The sequence below is a fragment of the Gopherus evgoodei genome, chromosome 1, assembly GCF_007399415.2.
Source record: "Gopherus evgoodei ecotype Sinaloan lineage chromosome 1, rGopEvg1_v1.p, whole genome shotgun sequence".
Classification (NCBI taxonomy): domain Eukaryota; kingdom Metazoa; phylum Chordata; order Testudines; family Testudinidae; genus Gopherus; species Gopherus evgoodei.
The window spans coordinates 315,871,542-315,897,426 of record NC_044322.1 but is presented as its reverse complement, the minus strand read 5'-3'; the positions used below and the strand labels follow the sequence as shown (position 1 = coordinate 315,897,426).

General features: G+C 41.9%; 1 protein-coding gene across 4 annotated transcripts in view; it reads left to right on the top strand.

The window, feature by feature from the left end:
* Positions 1-25,885, top strand: part of DOCK4 (dedicator of cytokinesis 4) — a 422,511-nt gene that overhangs the window by 123,168 nt on the left and 273,458 nt on the right. For all 4 annotated transcript variants that reach the window (XM_030549017.1, XM_030549015.1, XM_030549016.1 and 1 more), the window contains exon 2: positions 25,495-25,578. In XM_030549017.1, coding sequence (XP_030404877.1) covers positions 25,495-25,578 — 84 coding nt within the window. The remainder of the gene's footprint in view (positions 1-25,494; positions 25,579-25,885) is intronic.

The following is a 25,885-nucleotide window of genomic DNA, read 5'->3' as shown; positions in this document are numbered from 1 at the left end:
GTCTGTTTATATTGCAGCACTTCTGGTATAATAAATCACAACACTATGAGGCCTTTGTTTACTGTATACTATGAAGTCACTTTAGAATAGATTTTCATTCTTAACTGTTAATTTCTTTCTTTTTGTTGGCTTGTGTGTAAATTACATGCTTTCTGAACGTTAATACAGGTATATAAGATGATGGGCTAGGGCACTAGTAATGAGAGACATTTACCTCTAAGTTCCTGGTTGAAATCCAAAAGTTTTACAGCAATCTGCTGGCTGTTGAGTGGCTTATGTGAAATGTGTTTGGTCTCAGTCCAGTTCTCTCAAGACCAGTGTCCGCTTCATCACAAAATCCACTAGCACTAATTAGCTTAGTTTGCTGGTAGTTCCCTCAGACAAGCCAAGGACAAACTGGATTTGGAGACTGTTCTTCAGATAAGGTTAGAGGTACAATGGTGGGGCAGCTTGCATTGCCACTGCCAGTAGTTTACCTGTTCTGTGGAGAAATATAGAACTGCAGCCTCCGGGGCCTTAAAATTCATACAGTAATTTTGGATCTTAAAAAAACCAACCAAACGGTGTTTAAAATACACAAATCATTAAACGTTTTCTGATGTTTGGTTTTGAGATCTCAGTTTAAATCTCTGCTGTGGTGTTTTGAGGAAGTTCTGAGATATGTTGAGCCCTCATTGAAGCACTGTAGCTTTTGTTGCAATGGAGTTATCAGAAAGCACAAACATACCACGAATGTCCAGTGCAGAGAACTATAATGTTGCTTTCTGTGTAACACACAGAGAACACATGCTTTGAATTTAGAAGAAGTGGTTAAGGCATCTCTTCCATAGCCAATGTGTGACATTTCTTCCCCAAACTGTGTGACATTTTAATTTCCCCTCTTTAAATCAAAAGACACTAGTGCACCTGAAGGAAGATTCGTTCCTTAAAAATAAGATCTATTTTCATGAGAGAAAACTGCCTAGAACTGGAGATCATTCTTTTACAAAGTGAGACAAAAACATTATGACAATACTTTACTGCAACCAAACTGTCTTATGGATTATAAAATCCATTTAAAAGGAAATAAACTACCCATTGCATGCTAAGTGTCTTCTACTTTTTAAAAATCCAAACCAAATTAAAACAGCAGAATGTTTAAACTACTCGTAGTGGTGACTTGTGGTCAAAATGGGACCTCACCTTTTAATTATGGTGTCACGAATGGGATGCTGTAATATAGGGAGCGAAATCTATAAGCTTTGGGAAAGTTAGGAACCTTCCAAAAATAAGCACTGCAAAGGGGGCCTGATCTTAGCAAGGGATTAGTTTGGTGTCTCTGATGATCAGAGAGATCATATAAGGACAGGGTGGGCTGGGTCCCTGCAAGATTTCCAGACCCTACAGGACTTCTGGGTGGGCTGACAATCTCATGGGATTTTGCATGAAATGTGGAGCCATAAAAGTAGCCCTGTGCTCAGGGCCACTTCCTGTTGGCTGGTTTGTCCAGTAGTTAACCGGTCTTCTCTCCCATATCTAGGTTACTGCAAGCCATGTTACTTGTCACACTGGGGCTGGGAAGGAATTTTTTCCCATACCACCAAGTCAGCCAAGGTTAGTCAGGGAGGAGTAGGGGGATTCGCCTGGCTCACAGCAAAACTTTTAGGGCTTGGGCAACCAGAGGGCTGGGATTCTCTGCCTCCCGGAGGGCATCATTTGAGTTTGTGTGAGGATCATTTAGTTGTCACAACTTTTATTAGATGCCCAGTGCAGAAACTCACTGATTGAGACTCTAGATCCAAAAACAGGTAACAGAGTGGGCGACCCAAGGGCATCTCCTTATGAGATGAGGGCAACATATCTAACTCCCTAGGGGCCGAGACACTACCTTAGGGGAACTGCCCCCCTCAATTCACTTTGCAGCAGTGCTGGTGGGGGCGGGAAGAAGAATCCCCTTTTGCCTCCACCCTTTGAAATGGGGAGGGATGCCAGCAGGTGGATGGAGGTGGCCAAAGAACCTCCTAATCTGACAGTTGGTTCCCTGGAGCACAATAAGAATTGGCAAAGGATCAAGGAGGTACGAATGACTGTACTTGGGCTTTCCTCTGATGGAAACTGTGGATGTAATTTGACTAATAAAGTTGTGCCTGGTTAAAATCCATACCACATGTCCTTGCCTTTTTATATATGGTGAGCACACAAAGAAAAATCCTCCAAGTTACACCTCTGAAATATTGAGTTAAATGCTCTAAACATCAGAATTAAAAGTGTGAAGTGGAAATTGTTCAGAAGGGATTTACTAGTGGCTAAGAATTGTTATATAGAGAGAGTGATCTTTCTGAGAAGAGAAAATCCATTTAAGATGTTGGTTTTTTACATTTACCCACTTTAACCCACTGAATGCAGGGAAGACATATTATTGTATTTACTTGATTGTGTGCATATTAACAATACCAAAAGAGATGTTCCAAATATCAACCTTTTACAGTGCAATTTCTTATAGTTCTGAAAGATAATTCTTCTCAAAATTTTGTTTTGTTTTATCATTCTAATCTTATGTTGATACTCTCTCAAGGATTAGTTTTACCACATAATGGTACTTGTTTTGTTCTCAGGATGCACTGATATTTGAGGTAGAAAAAGAGTGAGAGTGCTATTTTATTTACAAAAAAATGTCTACAAATAAATCACTTTGCCTCTCCTTCCCTACTCTGCGGGAGTGTTTCCTTTATTTATAACATGTCTTTAATTGATGAAAGATGATCCCATTAAAAGTTGGAAAGATTTAATGGAGAATTTTAATCTGAGTTATGAAAATAAATTTTTATTTTGAGAGTTTATACTCTGATCAGTATATTTAGAATCAGAATTAAATCTATTTTATTTATTCTCTTAATACCTTCTAAACAGTGCATTTAAATTAATACTGACCATCAGTAAGTCACTACCTAAGGGAAAATAAAAACTGGAAGAATTTTAAATTTATTAAGGATGGTCTAGCAGTCCTCTCTGTTTGCGAACGCTCATCAGATACACGTTGTAATTTCTGCATAAAAATATTCTTCTGTTCACAAGAGTCTGGTGTCTTTATTGTTGAGGTTCATCAAATCATGAAAATATGTACTAACTTTGCTAGCAAGGTAATTTGCGTAACTTGACCCATCATTCTTTTCTTGCTGTCAAAATTCTTTAAGCTTGCCATGACCTACTTAAGGGTCTTATAGAAAGATTAACATTTCCATTGATTTCTTTGCTTCAGACTGCAGTACTTTTTAGCATTTATATTTTATATTTTCCACTTTTCTTTGTATGGTGATAATGGATAGTGTGTCACCTTCGGCCAATAATTAACATTTGGGTTTGTATCAGTTTGCTTTCTTTTAACTCTTAAAAAAAACAACATTGTTATTAATTTAGCATGTCTGATACAGCATTTCAGAAGCAGGTTCATCTTTCCTATAATTCTGGCTGTCAGCATTTCCATTACGAACACCTACTTTCAGGAGTTAACTCAACTGTAAACACTTCCTCTGGGCTGAAAATAGCCAAACTGTCTTTGCTGGAGCATAAATTCTCATTCCTTCTTCCTCCCTCCCTCCACAATCAAATTAAAATAAAGTATCAAGTTAATGTGTTAAGAAATAAAAGAAATAATAGTAAAAATCAGTTTAAAAGTAGTAAGCCCATGTGCAGTCGCTTATTTTCACACATTGGCATACAGTTTGTCATGCAGTATTATAAGCAATTGGTTCAATTGGTTAAAAAATGGAATCCAGCTCTAAGAGAACAAAAAAATTCATCCACAATGAAAGAACTTCTATAAACAATAAGTGAGTCAAAATGAGAGATAATAAAATCATGAACGGTGTGGAGAAAGTCAATAGGGAAGTGTTTATTTATCCTGTCGCATAAAACAAGAACAGGAGTGGGTGTGTCTGTGTGGGTGTGTGACCCAATGAAATAATAGGCAGCAGGTTTTAAATTAATATATGGAAGTACTTCTTCATATAATGCAAAGTCAACTTGTGGCCTTCACTTGTTGTGCAGGCCAAAAGTATAACTGTATAACTTATCTATTTCAAAAAAGAAATAGATAAGTTCATGGAGGATAGGTCAATCACTGTCTATCAGTGAGATAGTTAGGCACACAACCCCGTGCTCTGGATGTCCCTGACCCTCTGACTGCCAGAAGCTGGGACTGGATGACGGGATGGATCATTCGATAATTCCCCTGTTCTTTTTCTCCCTCTGAAACATATTGCACTGGCCACTATCAGAAGACAGGATACTGGGCTAAATGGACCATTGGCCATTGGGTCTGACCCAATATGGCCATTCTTAGTTTATACACACATCATGTCCTGAAAATTATGGAGGGATTGGACAATATAAGAGCCAGACCTAAACCACCTCTGGCTTTGATTTGGTTAAAAAAAACAAAAACGAATCAAGATTTTGCAAAAGCACAGATCCCACAGGTTTTATTCATTTCAGATTGATAGGCAAATGTGCATCTTAAGTATTATTTAAAAGAGAAAGAGACAGGAAAAAAAACACTCCCAAAATAAACACCCCTTATTTTACATTAATATTAATGGTGATAGAAACAGGTCAAAATCGTAATATTAAAAATGTGAAATAGCATATGTAAATATGAAACATTACTCCTGAAATAGCATGTGTATGGGCTCCGGGCCCCCCCACACACAGTCAGTTGCAGGGTCAAGACCATAGGCTGGTACTGTCTGGGTGGTTAAGCACTGGAATAAATTTCCCAGGGGGGTTGTGGAATCGCCATCATTGGAGATATTTTAGAGAAAGTTAGACAAACACCTGCCAAGGATATTCTGGAACAGGGGTAGGCAACCTATGGCACATGTGCCAAAGGCATCACACGAGCTGATTTTCAGTGGCACTCACTGCCTGGGTCCTGGCCACCGGTCGAGGGGGCTCTGCATTTTAATTTAATTTTAAATGAAGCTTCTTAAACATTTTAAAAACCTTATTTACTTTACATACAACAATAGTTTAGTTATATATTATAGACTTACAGAAAGAGACCTAAAAATGTTAAAATGTATTACTGGCAAGTGAAACCTTAAATCAGAGTGAATAAATGAAGACTTGGCATACCACTTTTGAAAGGTTGCCGACCCCTGTTCTAGAAGATAATACTCAGTCCTGCCTGGAGTATGGGAAACTAGACTAGATGATGTCTCAAAGTCTCTTCCAGTCTGATGATTTATTATTATCTTAATTCTACCGATATTTACAGTACTATTGCACTAGTATACAGTAATTCCATGGAGGTCAATGGAATTACACCTGTGTAAGAGACCAGAATTTTAATCTGTGCTTAACACTTGCTACATCTCTACGTCGATATAACGCTGTCCTCAGGAGTCAAAAAAATCTTACCTCTTTATAGGTGAAATGGCGTTATATCGAACTTGCTTTGATCCATCGGAGTGCGCAGCCCCGCCCCTCTGGAGCATTGCTTTACTGCGTTATGTCCGAATTTGTGTTATATCGGGTCGCGTTGTATCGAGATAGAAGTGTATTATCTTTTTAGAGTGTTGTCAATTAAGATCAGGTCAGTTTAACTTGGAATTCTAGTGCATCCCATACTTTGGTATTTGGTTACCATTTTCACTGGGTATTGTCTGATTTGTGCCTGTGTTGGTGGTCTTATTACATTTAAAAAAATTTTTTATAGTAAAACAACAACAACAACTTGACAGGTCTGATTTCTTTAAAAAAAAAAAAAAAGATCCATTTTCTAAGGCATGGAAAAGGTGAAGTGTCAGCAGTGCTATTTCCTAGTAAAATTATAGCTTGTCTTACCTGTGTCTAATCCAGTTGAACCATAAAGGCTGCAAATTTTGCAAGACAAATTTGAATAAGAGCATCCTATTCTGGCATGTTTGAGACCTTCAGTTCTTTTCCAGATTGCAGCCATAAAATCTTCTAATTTCCATGTTTTGGAAAAAACAGTGGTATGAAAAATCATGATACTTTACTTCGCTGATTTTGTTTACATGTAATTTCTTTTCTGTGATGCATCAGTGGTTTACACATGCTCCTTCCAAGGATTACATAGTGTTAGTCTAGCCACATAATGATATCTCCTTCTATCACCCCAGGCAACCAAACCACCCAGTGAGTGTAATTATTATATTCATTAACACTGTTGTTTTTTTGGAACTAATGAATTTCAATGGAAATCCAAGAGTGATTGTCGGCTAACCTTTTAGCTAACCCTACTTAAATGGAAAAGTGGTTCCTTTTAATTGGGTAATTGGAGGATTAATAAACTGCATATATTTTGTAATCAAGTTAAATATAATAAATGTATGTTGCAAAGGCAAATTAGGTACTTTGTTATAAGAACAAGTTTTTCTCTTGTTGTCTTCCTGATTTATCTATGTTTATTGATTGGTGAATACCTTAACAGCATATGAAAATGTCTGTCTTGCTATAAAAAGCGACAGAGTACTGTGGCACCTTATAGACTAACGGACGTATTGGAGCATAAGTTTTCGTGGGTGAATACCCACTTTGTCAGATGCCTGTCTAAAGCTTATGCTCCAATATGTCTGTCAGTCTGTAAGGTGCCACAGAACTCTGTCACTTTTTACAAATCCCAACTAACACGGCTATGCCTTGATACTTGTCGTACAATACTCTTCCATTACTTAGTATACAAAAAAGGGAGTGGGGACATTAACTATTTACAAAGGCATCTTAATTTTTATAGCTGTAATAGTTTGACAATTGCTCAGTGAACTTACTCATGTATTTTTACCCTAAATTCTTTATCATGTGTGTCATGGTGGAGACATTGGTTAAGAAGCTGTCCCATCCATTCCTAAACCCCTCTTTATCCATGCGAAATGTACTCTCAGATTTTGATTTTGAGCTAAAATCTTGGCGAAGTGAGCCCATAGCAGTTCGAGATATATATGAAGTAGGGGAAGGGAGAACTGGAAAGGGATTGTGGAAGGAAATGGAGGAAAGGAATTTGATTAAATCTGTTTGGAGAGCTACTTTTGTGATTAATTCATATATTTTATTTGTGCTCACGTTACTTCAAGTTTGGCATATGGCTTACTCTTAGGAAAGCACCTGTCGTTCAGTAGGTTTGAATATTTTTTGTAAACAAATAAGTAGACTTGCCAACTTTCTAATCACACAAAATTGAAGACCCTTGCTCCGTCGCTTCTCTGTGGCCTCGCCCCTTCTCTGGGGGCCCACACTGCCCTGCCCATTCTCTGAGGCCCCACCCCCCACTCACTCCATTTCTCCTTCCCTCTGTCACTCGCTACTCATTCGCTCATTTTTACTGGGCTGGGTGGGGGAGTGCAGGAGTGGATGTGGGCTCTAGAGTGGGGCCAGAAATGTGGAGTTCAGGGTATGAAAGGAGGCTTCAGGTTGGGGTAGGGGGTTGGGGTACAGGCTCTGGAATGGGGCCAGGGATGAGGGGGTTGAGGTGCAGGGTGAGGCTCTGGACTGGCGAGTGGAGCCAAGGAATTCAGAGTGTGGGAAGATACTATGGTTTGAGGCAGGGGGTTGGGGTGTGGGAGGAGGTTCGGGCTCCAGGCAGGGGGTGGGGGTTCCAGGGTGGGGCTAGAAATGAGGGGTTCCTGGTCAAATGGAGCTGCAGAGCCGGCACAGGGGCAGGTAGGGAGCCTGCCAGCCCCACCAACTGGACTTTTAACGGCCCAGTAAGCGGTACTGACTGGAGCCACCAGGGTCCCTTTTCGACGAGACACCTGGCAGCCCTAGAAATAAGTGATTAAAAATTGTATACAGCCCAAGCACAGTGTTATCTATCTTAGCAATTTTAAATGCATGTTTTATTTAGCTTTAGAACCCTCCCTTACAGTCCACCCTCCATTCTTTCCACTATCAGACTCATGTAATTCCACCACAGTCCCTCATTGCCTAATTTAAAGTTGACATCTGAAGGTCCCCCAGTAGGCGTGGCAAAACTTTCTGTTGATTTCTTCAACTTTTTATGTGCAAGTTCTGGGCTTGTGCCCTTCAGAATGCATTGATTTGTAGGCTTCAGTTGCCAGACTTATTTGAAAGGTCCAGTTTCAAAAATGGAGAAATACCGGAGGATTTTTATTTTATCTAGATTATTTCTCATGCTATGGTTGAAGGGCTGCCTGTGGTCTCTGGCTGGTCAGTGAAAACTGTTGAGAAGTACAGCAGCAGAAAATGCAGAGAATGGTCTCTGTGTAAATGTGTTACAATTGTTCCTTATATACTGTATGCTGACTATTCAATTGTATGCGTCTTAGTTATTGGCACAATGGCCAGCCATTTTGTGATATGGTGACACATACAATGATCACTTGAATTTTTTTTATATTGAACTGTTTCAAGTGGTTTGTGATTTTTTTTCTACTTAGTTGTAATTAACATATCACTCACTACTGGGGCATCTACCAAAAGGACAGAAAAGCCTTACCAAATGTGAACCTTATGCAGATGGCATACCTCTCCTTTTGTTTAGATGTCAGTGCTACAGGGAAGATCAGTGCACACTCCAGTGCCTGATGAAATATTTTATTTTCCCACACCCCAATAATTAAAACTATGAACACAGTGGTTAATGACTTTGAGGATGAGACATTTCTACAAATAATGCATTTTTCTCAATTTATTTCTAAATTATCTTGTTAGATTATCTAATCTCTTCTTCCACTTTCTTGTCTGAAGCAACAATTGTTTTTCACAAAACCCTGTTACTAAGCCCTACCATTAAACATAAGTAAAATATACCTTTGCCGTCCATTTACCACATTAGATATTTGGATAAATCCTTTGAGGCCCCTACTGTTCCGTCTAGACCAGTGGTTCCCAAACTTGTTCTGCTGCTTGTACAGGGAAAGCCCCTGGCGGGGCGGGCCGGGCCAGTTTGTGTACTTGCCGCGTCCGCAGGTCCGGCCAATTGTGCTCCCACTGGCCACGGTTCACTGCTCCAAGCCAATAGAAATTGCTGAAAGCTCCCTCGGCCTGCTGGTCTAGATTAATTTAAAACTTATGAGAACTTTTGTGGCAGATAAAGTCCAGTGCTATAACACATGAATGATTTAACATTAGGGTAATAGTGGTGTTACCCTGAAAAATGGATTTTGGGACACGCTATAATAATCTGCCTATCGCCCCCTTAATCTGACCCTCCTGAAGTATGGGTTTCTGGGGCAGTTAAGGAAATGCTAAAGGACTGGGTATAACCTTCTGATAAAATGGCAGTGTTTTTTCCAAAAACAAAGTATCTTTTATGAACTAATAATCCCTATTATAGTATCAGAGGGGTAGCCGTGTTAGTCTGGATCTGTAAAAGCAGCAAAGAATCCTGTGGCACCTTATAGACTAACAGACGTTTTGGAGCATGAACTTTCAGGGGTGAATACCAACTTCTTCAGATGCATGTGGTGGAAATATCCAGGGGCAGGTATATATATGCTAGCAAGCAAGCTAGAGATAACGAGGTCAGTTCAATCAGGGAGGATGAGGCCCTGTTCTAGTAGTTGAGGTGTGAAAACCAAGAGAGGAGAAACTGGTTCTGTAGTTGGCAAGCCATTCACAGTCTTTGTTCAATCCTGAGCTGATGGTGGCAGGTTGTCTGTGGGCAAGGACTGGCCTGCTACCCAAGGCCTGTGAAAGTGTGGGATCATTGTCCAGGATGGGTTATAGATCCTTGATGATGCGTTGGAGGGGTTTTAGCTGGGGGCTGTATGTGATGGCCAGTGGAGTCCTGTTGGTTTCTTTCTTGGGTTTGTCTTGCACTAGGAGGCTTCTGGGTACACGTCTGGCTCTGTTGATCTGTTTCCTTATTTCCTCGTGCGGGTATTGTAGTTTTGAGAATGCTTAGTCTATAAGGTGCCACAGGATTCTTTGCTGCTCTATTATAGTGTATTCTAAGAATAAAAATCAGACACAAATCCCTTATTAAAATTAAAGAGCATCTAAACTGCAGTAGCATATAGTCTAAATGATGTGCTCTGCCACAGATGGCCAGTCTGTGACAGATCACTGACAGCTGTTCTCAACTTAACTTGAAATCCTATATGAGAAAACCCACATCTCAAGCATACACTTACTAATACTATTCTACACTACGCTTATGCTACAATATAATTAAAAAAAACAGGCTTAGTCTGTTTGTTGATTCTGCTGCATTGTGTGCTGTTTGCTGCTGCTTGCTGCTCTGTGAGTTCTGGTCAGTCAGCATGGTTCTGTGTCAGGTCTCTTCAGCACCCTCTCAGAACTTTCTCTTCAGCAGTTCTTCTCTCTGGCTACCAGTTGACTAACTGCCTGCCAGCATACACTGTCTTTTATACTGTCAGACCTCTCCTGAGCATGCTCGCTTTCAAACATTACCTCATCCCTGTTTATTGCACATGCTCACTACTACCAGAAAAAGCAGTGCCAAATCAGTCCAGGCTGGAGCTGTTTGATCTCTTCCTACCGTGCTACTGCACATAATTGCTAAGCATTATCTCATTCTGCACAGGCTTACTTGCATTGTTTTACCTCAGAGCCATGATTATCTCATCTGACCTTATGCCCATGCTCCAGATCTAGCTTACTTTGTGGCCATACCCAGTGGCGAGCTGGAGCCAGTTCGCATGAACAGGTTGTTAAATTTAGAATCTGATTTAGAACCAGTTGTTAAAGGGGTGGGCAAACTCTCTGCAGCTCCTGCCCCTTGGAGCGGCATGGTAAGGGGGTGGGACTGCAAGCTCCACCGGGCCGCGCGGCATCCATACACGCTGCCCTGAGCAGCATGGTAAGGGGGCCAGGCTGGGGCTGGGAGGAGGGGTTGGTTAAGGGGCAAGGAGCAGTTGGAGGGGGTGGAGGTTCTGGGAGGGCGGTTAGGGGATGATGAACGGGGGCGGGAGGGTTGGGTAGGCATGGGAGTTCCAGGGGTCTGTTGGGGTCATGGTGGATGGGGTCAGGACAGTCAGGGACAGGGAGTGGGGTGAGTTGGGTAGGGGGTGGGGTTCTGGAGTGCAGTTAGGGTTGGGGGTCTTGGGGGGGTGGTCAGGGAACAAGGAGCAGGGGGGATTGATGGGTCGCGGGTTCTGAGGGGGGCAGTCGGGGGCAGGATGTGGGTGGGGGGGCTATTTTAGAAGGCACGTGGGGCTTATACTCACCGGGTGGTTCCCCACCGGGTCTTTGGCGGCACGTCCTTCACTCGCTCCAGGTCTTCGGCGGCACTGAAGGACCTGCTGCGGATGTGCTGCCGAAGACCTGGAGCCATTGAAGGACTTGCTGCCGAAGTGCCACTGAAAAACCGTTAGGGAACTGGTTCTTAAGATTTTGGCAGCTCATGACATTATTTTATATAACTTTAGCTACTGGGACTGCTCAGCCCATAGATACTTCATGGCCATACCTCATTCTACTCTCAGCTCTGGTCATGTGAGTTAAAGTCCAAGGATAAGTGATCTTCAGTTTGCAGTTTGTGAAGTGCTTATTGAAGAGGGAAGCCAGTGATACAAAATGGAGGTTAGGAGTACAAAATGGAGTTCAGAATTTCTTTGGTATCAATCGTACTAAACTTGCCCAGTTATCCAGGCTCTACATGGTGGTCATCTCTTGATGGTCACTTTTGACCATGTCTGATACTAGTTTTTTTGTGTTTCTTAGCTTTCATTCAATGACAGACATCTCTTGAATGGCATCAGACTGTCTTTACCTGGTCTCTTAAAAGGTTATGCTATTCCCCTTGCTACTAGCAGGGAGACCTGGTTTCAGTTCCTGACTTTGCCACTAACCAGTGGTGAGACTTTAAGCAAGGCATTTGACTTCACCTTTTTGAGCTTCAGTTTCCCCAACTGTAAAATGAGCAGAATGCTACTTAGATTAATTGTAAAGCATTATATAGAGATATATGTTGTTCACACCTTGCTGCAATCTTGATTAATGAGTGGATAGGAGGGAAATCTGCTTAAATAACCCAATGTGTAAATATTAAACCCAATTCCTCCCAACCCTGATGCTAAAAAACAACCCACCTTAGGGTGACCAGGTAGCAAATGTGAAAAATTGGGATGTGGGGGTAATAGGTGCCAATATAAGACTTAATATATCGGGATGGTCCTGATCATATTGGGACATCTGATCACCCTAACCCACCTAGACTGGACTAAAACCCAGTCAGGAGACATCTCACTGTACAGAGTGCTAGTCCATGTAATGGAATGACAGTTGGGTCAGTATTACTTTACATGGGACAGCTCTTGCTCTCTTTCTGTTTGCTTTGCTTTGCTCTGCTTTGCTTTGCTCTGCTTTGCTCTGCTCTGTTCTGTTCTCAGCCACATCCTACTGGACCCAAAGAATCCCACACATAGAGTCACGTTTATGCACATGTGTTTGGGAGAGAATTGTTATAATCATTGTTTCTGGTAACTTCAACATGGTAAGCCACAGGAGGGCAAACTACGGCCCACGGGCCATATCTGGCCTGTGGGCCTGTCTTGCCCAGCCCCTGAGCTCCCGGTCAGGGAGGCTGGCCCCCAGCCCCTCCCGCACTATTTCCCATCCCCTGCAGAGTTACATCTCAGTGCAGTCCTGGTGAGTAGGGTGGCAGCATGCGTGGCTCTGGAATAGGGTGGAGGTTCGGGTGGGGGGGATGGTCAGAGGACGGGGAACAGGGTGGGTTGGATAGGCTTGGGGTCCCGGGGGCCTGTTGAGGGCAGGGGTTTGGATGGGGTTGGGGTCCTAGGGGGTGGTTAGGGGCGGGGGGTCCCGGGAGGGAGCAGTTAGGGGACAAGGAGCAGGGGGAGCTGGATAGGTTGGGGGTCCTGAGGGAGGCAGTCAGGGGGCGGGAAGTGGGAGGAGGCGGATGGGGGCATGGGCCAGGCTGTTTGGGGAGGCACAGCCTTCCCTACCCAGGCCTCCATACAGTTTTGCAACCCCAGTGTGGACCTTGGGCCAAAAAGTTTGCCCACCCTTGTGCTAAGCACTTGGGCAAACACAAAAGTGATGGTGGTCCTCCTCTCTCTAAAATATATATGTTCTGATACCACTACAGTGACAGGCACAGTATAAAAGAGGGTAGATGTGGTGTTTGCTCAAACCCTTCCTTTGACAGAATTGTGGCCAAATTTGATCATCTTCTTTCGACCTTAGTGTCAAAAGTACTATTTGGTCCTTGGTCAACAAGCTTCCTTGTATCTTTCTGCCTATATTTTAAGGTTCTATCTGTCTGTCTTGCACGCTCTTTGAAACATCCATCTGGATCTAAACTCTCTTCCCAGTAGTTTTTGATTAACCAGTAGGAATTTTTCACAAAAATTTGAACTTCATCTCCTCCAAACCTGCGTTACTAGAAGTTAAGGCTCCAGATTTTTAAAGATGATCATACAGTTGTTTTTCGAAAAACGTATGAGGCTAATAGTGTAACAAGTATACACCTAGTTTTGTTTTAAAACCTTTAAAAAAAGAAGGCTAGATGTACACATATGAGAACAATAGCCATGTAGCACACATTTAGAAGAAAAACGGTGTCAGCACCTTTTTAAAAAAACTGGAGCCCTAACTTTTTGGAAGATGTGCTTCAAACACAAGTTACAGGGCTCAGTGTGAGAGTAACTGGGTGAAGTACTATGGTCTGTGTTATACAGGATAAGACTAGAGATCCAATAGCCTCTTCTGGCCTTAAAAATCTATTAAAAACTTCTACTGAGTTAGATAGACAAATCCTATGCTAAAGAGTTTTTTTTATCAGAAAATACCACTATGATAATCATGAGTGACATTTCTAGTGTAGTTTTTCCTCCTGCAATGTGAGCTGGCTCTTTTTATTTGAGGTAAAACCCATCCAGAAGTTCTTTCTCTTAAGAAACTTCCCATCAAAGTGAAAACGCTTTTCTTTTGTCACTGTTGCTCTTGAGAATAATTGTAAAAAAATATTGTTGATTCTTATAATAGAATTAATTTGGTCCTTGCTGTGCTGTTAAGTTTTTCAAGGTGGTTGTATAGTAGCTAAGATCTCAACTAGAGATAATTGGTACAGAACACTAGGAGAGAGGAGGTTTAGTTTTCATTAGTAAATAAATGATTATTTGCTTATAGAGTTGTAGTGGGTTTATATCAAAAATTACATGTCTGCTGTATAACAACCTCATTAAGGCACACAGTTACTTATAGCATGGAAAAAGAATAATACAAGCTCAATAGCTTATAAATGCAATGGAAAGGAATGTGCAATGTGTCAAAATCCAAAATGACAACAAAATCACAGATAAACAGTGCTGCTGACAACACTATGAGGATTAAAAAGTGCCTCGGTCAAAAAAGATTGCTTTTTTCTGTAAAGTGACATTGTTTGGACTTTATAGTGCAATAAAATTTAATGTGAACGAGATAAATACAGCCAAGTGTGAGGGCTGAAGTCCATGCTAAGAAAAATGATACCTGGCAAGGCTGAAAAATAGTCATTCAAAAGCGTATAAAGTTCTGTTTCTCCCCCCACCGCCTTATTAGTATTCCAGTGACAGTGTCCCAAGTACAGAGTTAAAGCCTGCTCTTTGGAAGGGAAAAATAGAACTTGAAACTTTTTTTTTTATATTCAGATGACATGAGGTCATTTGATGGGCTTTTGTGTTATGAAGATTTTACTTTGTGAGATAGGTGTGATGCTTCCTTGCTATTAGTGAGAATACAATACTTACTCATTTGCTGTGCTTGGCCTTCTTGGATTATCTTTACTGTTTGAATGAGAGTAAACATGGAATTTTAAGGGGAAAAACAGTGTCAGTAGCCAAATTTCTCAGCATCAGCTTATCACCAACTACATGGAATTTCACAGCTACTGTGACTCTGCTGTTGAATTGCATGTTCCCCTTGAATGACTGTTAAGTGATACAATGCAATATTATTCCTTACTCTAACTCCCATGCCAGTCTTACTTTCCTTTCTTTCTAAAGTGCTTCCAGTTTAGGCCTGATCTACATTAAATTGGCTTAAGTATGTTCTTCAGGGGTGTGACCCTGAGCAGTGTAGTTAAGCTAACCTAACCCCCAGTGTAGACAGCGCTAGGTTCATGGAAGAATTCTGCCATCGATCTAATTACAGTCTCTCAGGGAGGTGGATTACCTACGCCAATGGGAGAACCCCTCTTGATGGGATAGGTAGTGTTCAAGTGGTTTGCTGGCCTGTCTTCCCCAGACAATAAAGGACTAACACGTCATCCAACTTTCTTTCAGGCTCTTCCCTCAGTGTACGGTTTATTAATTCAAATAAAAATCTAGCAAGCTAACACAAAACAAAGTTATTCCTCAACCATCACAAGCTGCAGGAACTCAGAGGCCTTTCTCTCCAGAACTGTCTTCTCCTGTTCCAGGGCCTGCCACATCAGCCAATCTCCCTCCTGGAGCTCTCTCTCTATATATAATAGAACCTGTCCTAATTACTACTTATTTCTCACCCAGGGCTTGTCTACATCAGAAAGTTGCAGCGCTGGTGAGGGAGTTACAGCGCTGCAACTTTGAAGGTGTGCACATCTGCAGGGCATCACCAGCGCTGCAACTCCCTGTTTGCAGCGCTGGCCGTACTCCCGTTTTGTCTGGGGTGTAGAGGATCCAGCGCTGGTGATCCAGCGCTGGTAATCCAATGTAGACACTTACCAGCGCTTTTCTTGACCTCCGTGGAACGAGGAAGCCTCTGGTAATCAAGCTGGTCTTCTTTCCCGGTTTGCTCTCTCGTTCCCGGAACCCCGAGCAAGCAGGTCTCCTTCCCTGCGGTTTGCAGGGTGGCTCCGGGAACGCGAGAGCAAACCGCGGCGAAGCTGGTCTCCTTTCCCGATTTGCTCTCTCGTTCCCGGAGCCACCCTGCAAACCGCAGGGAAGGAGAACCGCTTGCTCGGCGGTTCGGAGAATGAGAGAGCAAACCGGGAAAGGAGACCAGCTTCGCCGCGGTTTGCTCTCTCGTTCCCGGAGCCACCCTGCAAACCGCAGGGAAGGAGAACCGCTTGCTCGGGGTTCCGGGAACGAGAGAGCAAGCCGGGGAAGGAGACCAGCTTCGCCGCGGTTTGCTCTCTCGTTCCCGGAACCCCGAGCAAGCAGGTCTCCTTCCCTGCGGTTTGCTGGGTGGCTCCGGGAACGCGAGAGCAAACCGCGGCGAAGCTGGTCTCCTTCCCCGGTTTGCTCTCGCGTTCCCGGAACCCCCCTTGAAGCCGCCCAACAGCGCTGCAGTGTGGCCACATCTAACACCACTTGCAGCGCTGGTTGCTGTAAGTGTGGCCACTCTGCAGCGCTGGCCCTATACAGCTGTACTAATACAGCTGTAACAACCAGCGCTGCAAAATTTTAGATGTAGACATGGCCCCAGTCACTTGGAGGGCCCTTTGATTTATATCTGAGCCTTTTCTTCTGGGTTCTCATGAAAAAGTTCCCTTCCCTCACCCTTCCACCCCTTTAGTCTCCTGTTCTCTAAATGTAAAGGTATATGTTATTGAGCCAGCTGGCTGCCATGAGGTTTTTTTAGCCACTTTACTGCCTTCAAGTTGCATGAGGTCTCTGCAGTCAGTTGCATCTAGCTCACCTCAGAAATCTCTGAGATTTTTGCATAGGCTACAGTGATGCCTGCTGTTGATGAAGGAGATTGCTCACAGGCAGACTTTCCTGCTAATGAGCTTCATCAACATGCCTACAGGCTCCAGAGGCTGTTTGAGTGTTCAGGCCTGTAAGGAATGTTGTTATATCTCTATTTCAGGAACAAATATAAACCAAGAAATTTGTCTTTCACAAGCTCAGCAGGATCAAAATGCTGACTTCACCAGTTGTATCAGACGTCTAAGTGAAGTAAAAGGCTTTAAAAAACAAATATACTTGCCAGCATGAGAATCACGGTGGGTAGAATTTCACTATTGGGAACACTGTTGATGCATGTTGAATGATGCCATATGTGATGATGTAGGCTGGCATCCATTCTTTTTGGGTTAACAGTTGAAGCAGGAATTCTACACTTGATATTATGCTAGAGACAGTGGGGGACTCATTAGTTGCGGGAATCAGAGGGAAAAGTTGGTAAAAATTCTGGCGGTAAGCAAAAATTTTGAGTGAATTGACCAAACCATTGTACAAGGGGCTTTCTCTTGTCCTGGAAGTTCCTGAAAATGCTTTGATTGAAAGGAAAAATTAATTGGTGTGTATAAGAGTGAATGAAGTAGTCTAACAGTGTTTGACAAATAAGGAATTGATGCACAGTGTCTCATACCTTGTCAGTTTTACAAAATGGATGTATGTATTTAGGCATGCAACTTTCACTGGCTAGATCCACTCTACAGGTACGGGGTGGGTATAATTTGGATATAGCTCTGCACTTATGGTGTTAAGATGTGCCAGAGAGAGCGTGGGGGAGATTCACTTGGCAAAGAAGCTATGTAGAGTCAGGTTAAGACTTACTAGAAGCTCTGCTGCAGAGAAGTGCTGAACTATTGCATTTCCAGGCCAGATTGGCCCTGACCTCTCCTGTGTGAGCCTTGTCTTCTCTTGGTCTGTTGAGTTTAATGGACATCAGGTGCTAACCACTTAAAAATGGAGAGGTCAGCACTGACTGTATGGGTTAGAGAACAGCCTTTCCTTCTCTCTCTCCTTCCACCAGCACATGTGAAGAATTCTCCTGTCTAGTTCAAGTGAGACAAAAACTGACTGACCGTAGTTTATTTGATTGCAGCACTCTGAATTTTGTATCCTGGTTAGAATGGTCTCTAGAACAACTTTTTATGTTTGCTTTTAACTGATTCCAGCTAGAAACATCCATTGTGTTTATATCCGTCAGTATTTTAGCCAAGAATCTGACCAAAGATGAGAACCTTGCTGAATTAAAGTAATGAAAGGGGGCGGAGGAGGGAGTACTCTAGTCTCAGCTGTGTATTTGTGCATATGCCAGATTTAGTGCAAAACTCATCTCTATGGGTAGTCAGTGCTACACTAGGATGAGGGACTAGGGGTGGGGAAGATAACATTCAGTTTTTTCAGACAATCAGATGACAGATTTTGGACAAAGCTAATGACTTTGCCTGCATATTATTTTTGAGTCCTGACAGCTGATTAGGGTTGCCAACTTTCTAATTGCCCAGAACCAAACACCCTTGCCCTGCCCCTTCTCCAAGGCCCCACTCAGTCTATCCCTGCTCCCTCAGTTGCTCGCTCTCCCCGATCCTCACTCACTTTGACTGGGCTCGGGCAGGGGGTTGGGGTGTGGGAGGGTCTGTGGGCTCTAGGGTCCAGGGTGGGGCAGAAGTTGAGGGGTTTAGGGTGCAGGAGGGGGATCAGGGCTTGGGCAGGGGATTGGAGTGTGGAAGGGAGTGAGGGGTACAGGCTCCAGGGGCAGCACTTAGCTGAGGCGGCTCCCAGTCAGCGATGCAGTGGGGCAAAGGCAGGCTCCCTGCCTGCCAGCCAGCCCTGGCTCCGCGTGGCTTCCAGAAGCAGCCAGCATGTTTGGCTCCTAGGTGGGGAGGCCAGGGGCGATTCCCGGCCAATGGGAGCTGTGGAGACAGCACTTGGGGTGTGAGAAGCATGGGCATCCCTGCACCTAGGAGCCGGCCAAGCTGTCTGCTTCCAGGAGCCACACAGAGCCAGGGCAGGCAGAGAGCCTGCTTTAGCCCTGCTGCGCTGCCAACTGGATTTTTAGCGGCCCTGTCAGCAGTTCTGACCGGAGCTGCTAGGATCCCTTTTCTTCCGGGTGTTCCGGTCAAAATCAGGATGCCTGGCAACTCTACAGCTGATACAACCTTCTTTTTTTATAATATTTTAAGTGGTTTGAAGTATTTGTGTGAGCAGATTCTCATCATTCAAAGTAAATATCAGTTCAATATATTATTATTTATTTAAATAACACAGTTTAGGGTTTGATCCTGTAGAAACCTCTGATAATAAGAATGTAATAATTCTGAGTAGGTAAATGTTTGTAGGATTGGGCCCTTATTTTGTAAAGAGTTTTCCAGACACATTCTCTGAGTGCCTGATAGAGCTGAATACAGTTTTAATAGTTGGGCCCTGATCCCGCAAATCGATCTGTGTGGCTGGACCCCTGCATGTCAGTATCTTAAAAGCAGACCAGGAGAGAAATGAAGAGGTGCAATGGAAAAGAAAGAACAGAATCTTTTCATGTGACTTGAATATGTGGAGCAGGGTGGGCAAATTCACATGGGATTTCTGAGAGTTATTTGAGAAACCAAAAGGCTGGTTAAACATGGTAAATGAAATCAAACCCTAGCAACAGAGCAATCAGTCGAATAGCCACAGTATGTGTTAATACAGCGAGGGCATAACAATTTTTGAATAGACCACAAGCAAAACTTGGAAGTATGCCACCCAGTCCTGCTTCAAATCCATCAATCGCTTCTCCAACACAACAGAGCCGCTTCCTCCAGTCTAAAGAGTCCCCCAGACAGACACAAGGAACTAGTGCCTTTGCCTTGACACAACTTGTCACCAGATCAGTTTAACACCCCCTCTGCCTCATCAGTCTCAAATATTTCAGCTGCTCCATTTGCTCCTCTTCTAGGGGAGGCAGTGTTTTTTGGATTAGGGCACTGAACTGGGTTCTGTTCCCAACTCTGCCACAGCCTGCTGTGTGCTGCTGTCTGCCTCTGTTTTCCCTCCCACTTTTTGTCCTTCTCTGTTAAGATGTTTGGGACAGGGACTGTCTCTTACTCTATAGTATGGCCCCTGGTCTGTGCTACGAAAATACAACTAATCTCTGCCAGTTTGCTGCTGCCACCACCATTGCATCTGTTGTCATTTGTAGTTGCGTGTACACATGCTCACAAAGCTAACTTTAGACTTGTGCAATGCTACAGTTCCAGGTCCATATGATGCTTCCGTTTTCCATTCCCTAAAAACCGAGCCAGAGGGGGGAGAGGAAGCAGAAGAACTTGCAACTAAGATCACAGGGAGAGGAGGCAGTTTCAGCCTCCAGTGGAGGGAAGTAGTGTGCATGGGCAGGCAGCAGATGTTCAGTATGGTAGATGTCCTTCTGCTGTGCCAAGCCACCAACGGCCATGAGAGGTGATTGAGCCAGAGTTATGCTCCCCCAGGCTACAGCCTTTAAAAGTAGGGCACAGTATAGTCACCAGAGGTATGTAAGTGTAGGTAAAGTGGTATTTGGGGGATTTCTTTTTTGGGGGTTGAGGTGCACATGTAGCAAGAGGGAAGCCTTTTAACTGTGTGAAGACAGAGCAAATAAGTTCTGGGTTTTTTGTTTATTTTATTTTTTTTTTTTCCCTTAAGTGATGACTTTAATTGAAACCTAAAGAAGTTTTCTGGCTTTGGTGTTTGTATCCCAATTGCATTATTTTGTCAGTGCAGACTCATGATTTTCTCAGACACACACACGCGCACACACACACACACACACACACACACACACGCACACACACACACACGAAATACATGCACCACATTGGAAATGACAGCAGATGCTTCTCCCTCTCACAAACTTCTTAGAATCAATTTTAGGAAATCTATTGGTTTCTCACATAGTTTATGAAGTGAAAGTTGCAACATCAACTGACTCCCCAACAAAAAGCAAAGGTTTTACTTGTCAGCTAGGGCCCAGCCCTTATGGGTTTAGAAGGAAGAGGGATGCTAAATTTCCTTCCTCTCTTTTCCCTGGTGCATGAGAGAAGGACCATCTCCAGCAAACATATTGAAATGCACAAGAGAGGCTGACACTTTGTGTGGTGTTCTCATCAGAAACAAAACATAGTGTCTTTTGCAAGTGATTTATTTTTTTAGGTTTCTTCAAAATGCTTAGCAGCTTTTTTTGCTGCATTTTATTTCCTTAAAATATTGACAGTTTGTTCTCTATCAAATGTGCCTTACTTAGTTTCAAAGTACTGACTGCAGTTAAAAAACTTTGAATTTTTAGCTATTTTACAGAATCATATGGCAAATTCCTGCCACAAAGAGCTTATATGTAGCAAGGGAAGAAAGGATTGGAAAGAAAGGATGATGCATTAAAGCTGAACCATGGATTGGTCAAGATTCTTGTGTCCCTGCCTCAAGACATTGAGCACCACTTTGGCATAATCCTTGCGAGAGTCTACTCTTTAGGGAAGAACCCAAGTGCTCTTTCCACAAACGCCTTCACTGTAGCCTGCTTTTATATATCCACCACAAACACAGAACATTAAGTAGTAACCAATTCTAAATGACTGAGAGTACTATAAATGTAGAAAACAAAGCTAAACTTTTTCAAAGCAGATTGACTTTTCTGTGTGTAATAGTTTGGGGATTTTTGTGCTTTACTTTAAATTCTCTGTCTCTCTGCAATGCACTTTTAGTTTCCTTTGAACAGTGCAACTAGGAACACATATTGGTTGTATTGAATCTGACCTGATGCAAGACCTCTGTTAGAATTCTGCCAGTATTCTGGGAATGGAACAGGCAAATGTGCTGGCTCAGTAGGATGGGTGGTGGCCTCATTTCTTTCTTTCTTCTCCCTGATACTTTAGAGAATACCCCTTTGCCAGATGTATCAAGGTACAATTTTGTTCCGTGTTCCAAAAAGATTTCTGTTTTTTTCTCCATTACTTGTTAGTTTTAGTTGTTACTTTTCCTGAAAAGTTTCTAATGTTAAAACCTTTGGAAAAAAGAGATCTATTAAAAAAATTAAGTGTTTCTCCCCTACCCAAGAATATATGACATCCAAGAAATTTAGTGTCAAACAAAATCAGCCACAGTAATAGAACAAAACAAAAATGTGACCAGATATGTTGGTTTTTGAAGAGCAAATTACAGTCAGTGCTATTTGTTACTGTTACACTAAAAGTGAAAAGATCGGTATACTGCTGCAGTTATTGTCTTTGAGTTAATTCCAATCAGTTTCTGATTTTTATTTCAACTACATTGTAAATGCAGAGTCACTTTTGGTAGCCTTCATAACCTAAAGACACTTCTATTAAACAAGTGCCATTGACGGAATGGTCCTTGTCATTCTAGGGGAGGTTTTCAAAAGCAACAAAAGGATTAAGGAGCACAAGTTCCATTGACTCTCAGGGGAACTGATGTTAGGTGCTTTTTGAAATATCCTCCCTACTTAATGATTTTGTTAGCCCCACATCTTTACAAAAGAATTAGTTGAAAAATAAATACTCAACTCATTTGCTTATGGATGACTTAACTATCATTAGCAAATTATTCTCTTACTCAAATATTTATATTAACCTTCTTCCTCTTGCAAAAATGACAATTGTTTGAGTTTTTATAGCTCTTTTCCTTGTAATAGACCTAAACTAGGATAGTCTATATTTCATTGGAGGAAGACAGGCGATATAAAATCACTAAATTAAACTTGAGTATATTAATTACATTTCTAAAAATAATAAATAAAAGTATATATGCTTAACTAGTGTTCATAGTGCTACAAGTTCAGGCTGTGTGGTATGTGGTAACCTTCTGGGCTTGCCTTGTTAGGCACCTAGACTCACAGGCTGTTTACAAGTGGGAGAAATTATGGCCCTTGGGAGCCATATAACTCAGTGAATCTGATAGCATTAGAATTCTTTAAAGAGAAATTTGGCAAGAATTTAAACTTTAGATGTGAGATTGGGTGTTCTATGTGTGCAAAGGCCACAAAGCATACAACTTGTCCCTGCAGCAATCCAGCATATAGGGTTCTGAAAGACCTCATTCTGTGGCAGGTGCTTGTGTATACCCAACTTCCACTGAATCCCATGAGTTGTGTGCAAAGCTGAGGGTGGAATATGTAATAATATGCTATCGACACAAGCAAGTTTCTTTCAAAAGTTTTAGTCTCAGTATCTCTGTGTGGGGGGCAGAATTTTTGAAACTGATGCTGTTTTTAGCCACTGAAAACTTGAACCTTTTGTTTTTCCCTGAGACAATTACAACAACAACAACAAGAAAAAAATCCCTCTTAAATTTCTGGTGTGTGAAATTATACAAGCAAATAGTTTTCTGAATTACCCAGTTAATTCCATTAATGTTCCACACCAGTCTTGGTCATATACCGAAACGTCAGTTTAACACTGATTAATTCAATGTTTGTATGTTTAATTTTACCTTTGATTTTCTTCCTTAGAATACAGAACGTAACTAATCAAAAATGAAACAGAGTATTTCTTCTGTTTTTACAAATACTTTGCAACTTTGTTGGCTGCAGAGTTGGATAATCCTCCTTAGCTGATGTTTAGTGCTGGGGACAGTTCTTGTATGACATTTTAAAATGGGCATGATATTAAAATAAAATGTTTCCCTAGGCTAAACTATTACTACTCAATGTATCTGTTCTAAAAGAGTTTGTCATGCTGCTTCAGAATCCAAACCTGAGACTTTTAGGTGAAGACTCAGAAATGGATTTTAAATTCTAGTGGTTGTTTACAGCTAATTGCTTCTGAAGATAAATGCAACAAGATCTCAAGGCTGGACAGTACATTATATCCTAATTGGATGTATTCATTGCCTACAGGGAATCAGACAAATAAGTGTAGTTGAGAGGCTGTAAAATGGACACTTAATTTGCAGTTGGGATTTAGAGATTATTGCAGTTCTTTGGCTGGGGTAGTAGCTCATCTATGTACATGTCGTTTCCTTTTTCCTTTAGTGTAGGTATCTTTGTTTCGTCTGCCTCTCTGACTTTCGATTATTTTCTACACATGTTAAGATTCATGTCATGTGACTTCTATTCTTGTAAGTAGCCTTCTGAAATGCCCCACCAGTCAATTGATCCAGTAGCATATTCTGGGTTAGCTGTATCCTAATATGTTTCTTGTGGTTGCAAAATCAAGCCCCAAAAGATTAGCAGTTCAGAGAATCAAGTCACATTCTCCTAATGTTAATAAGCTAGTATCACAACTGGCTTGATTTTACTTGGCATATTAATCCAGGACCTAGAATCCTGTGTGCATAGGGTGATCAGGAGCCCAGCTGATATCTGCTGTGTGAATGAACATCTAATTTATTACTTCTGGATAATTGGGTTTTCTCGCTGTTTGGCTTTTGATTTGACTTTTGGATTTTGATCACATTTTATTTTTGGCAGGCTTTACCAGCTTTTTTTAAAAACTGTAAATATCATACTAAGGGCTAAATTGTGTTTATCTGAATAACATGGCCCAGGAATAGCCCTGGGAGAGGCACTGAGATTCTGAGGTACAGTTCCTTCCCTGTTTCTTATGAGGGAAAGTACTTCACTGTATCCCTTCCCATGCCAACCCCCTTATCCTTGGCCAGATATTCTAGGGTGTGTGTGGGAGGAGGAGAGGCCTAGCCCACTTGCTCATATCAGAGAGCAGGGTCTGTACTTCACACCAGACCCGGACCCACAGTCCAGGTGGAACTTATTCACTGCCGCAAAGGAGTGAGGTGTCATAACTCCCCACCTCAATCAAGTAAGACATGGGTGCTGTCATGTTGCTTCTGTGAATATACTTAGAAGTTTAGTTGTTTTTTTTAAAATCCACAATAGAGAATAGAGTCCTCTTTGATGCTGTGCTTCACAAAATGTTACTTGCTTCAAAATGTGCATCTGACACGTCAACTTTGCAGGGCTTGAGAATTTAACACACACAGTATTAGCTGGAGGATTACCTGATAGCTAAAGGTAGAGGCTTAAGACCATGAAGGGCAGAGGGCTATTAGCTAGGTCCAGGGACAACCCACTGGTGAGAAGCTGTACTCCCTTGATAAGAGCAGGTACTAAGAGGAGGGAGGATGCATAGGTTTCTAACTTTGTTGTCTGTGGACCCTTTTGGGGGGCTCCATCTCACATATTTCTAGCTAGTAGGTACCCTGTAAATTGGAAGACCACCCCTTCTAGCTGCTAGATGTCTTTCTTTTCTTCCTTCCACTTTGCCAGCGTTGCATCTGTGAGGTTGGAGTCTTTACTCTTGGCTGAATTGGAGAGGGATCTGAGATTAGGAAAAAGGTCTCTCCTACTCTCTCTTTCCCATTCTCCATTTTTGGATCTCATCCTTTGTGAATAACTTCATTACCTGCTTTTGATGCTTTCCCAAGCATTTCCTCTCCACTGGTCCTGAATAGCTTTCATTACATTGACCAGATACAGTATATGTTAATTTCATCTTGGTGTTTGGCAAAGATAGAAGCATCAATACAACCACTGGTGTTGTCTGTCTTGCAGATTCAGGAAGACTGAAATGCATCAGTTCAAATTTGAAAGGGTATTATCACAGCTGTAAAGGCTAGAAACTTTAATTAAAAAAATTAAATTATCCAGAAATCGATGGATTAAGCAACACTGCTCTCCAGGACAGTCTTTCCCATCGTTTTTTATGAGTGCACAAGTGGATTTTTCCAGTTGTGTATTTGGCATTCCATTAACAAAAATCATGTGCTTTGGTCTTTGTGTATTTGAGTCAGCCCACAACTCCATAATTTTCATGAAACGTCCTTGTTAAACACATTCCCTTTCCCTGCTGCATAAAAATTTAATAACAAGGAGCGGGCCTGATTTTTTTTTTCAGTGGTGTGATTAACTGCAGTTTAATATCTCTTTCAGTGATAGCCAGTTTTCGAGGAACAGTCCCACATGGCTTATCATTGGAGATTGGAGACACAGTTCAAATACTAGAAAAATGTGATGGTAAGTACACAGGTTAAAACTCTCGTTTTAATGAATTGTTACTGTGCTGATGCGAATTTGAGTCCCATCACTCTTTGTTTAATTTTAAAATATAAATGAAGCAAAAATGAATATTTATGCTTGCATGTGTTTAGGCTTGAAAGAATTAGATTTTTTTTGTAAATGTCAGTAAATATTGATTAGCTGTGCACAAAGAAATCTATGAAAAAGTATTTCCATTGATAAGAATTGGTAACATAATCCCAACTAGACATAGAAAACAATGAGGTCTATATTAGCTGTTACCACTCAAGAAAGAGAGTAATTG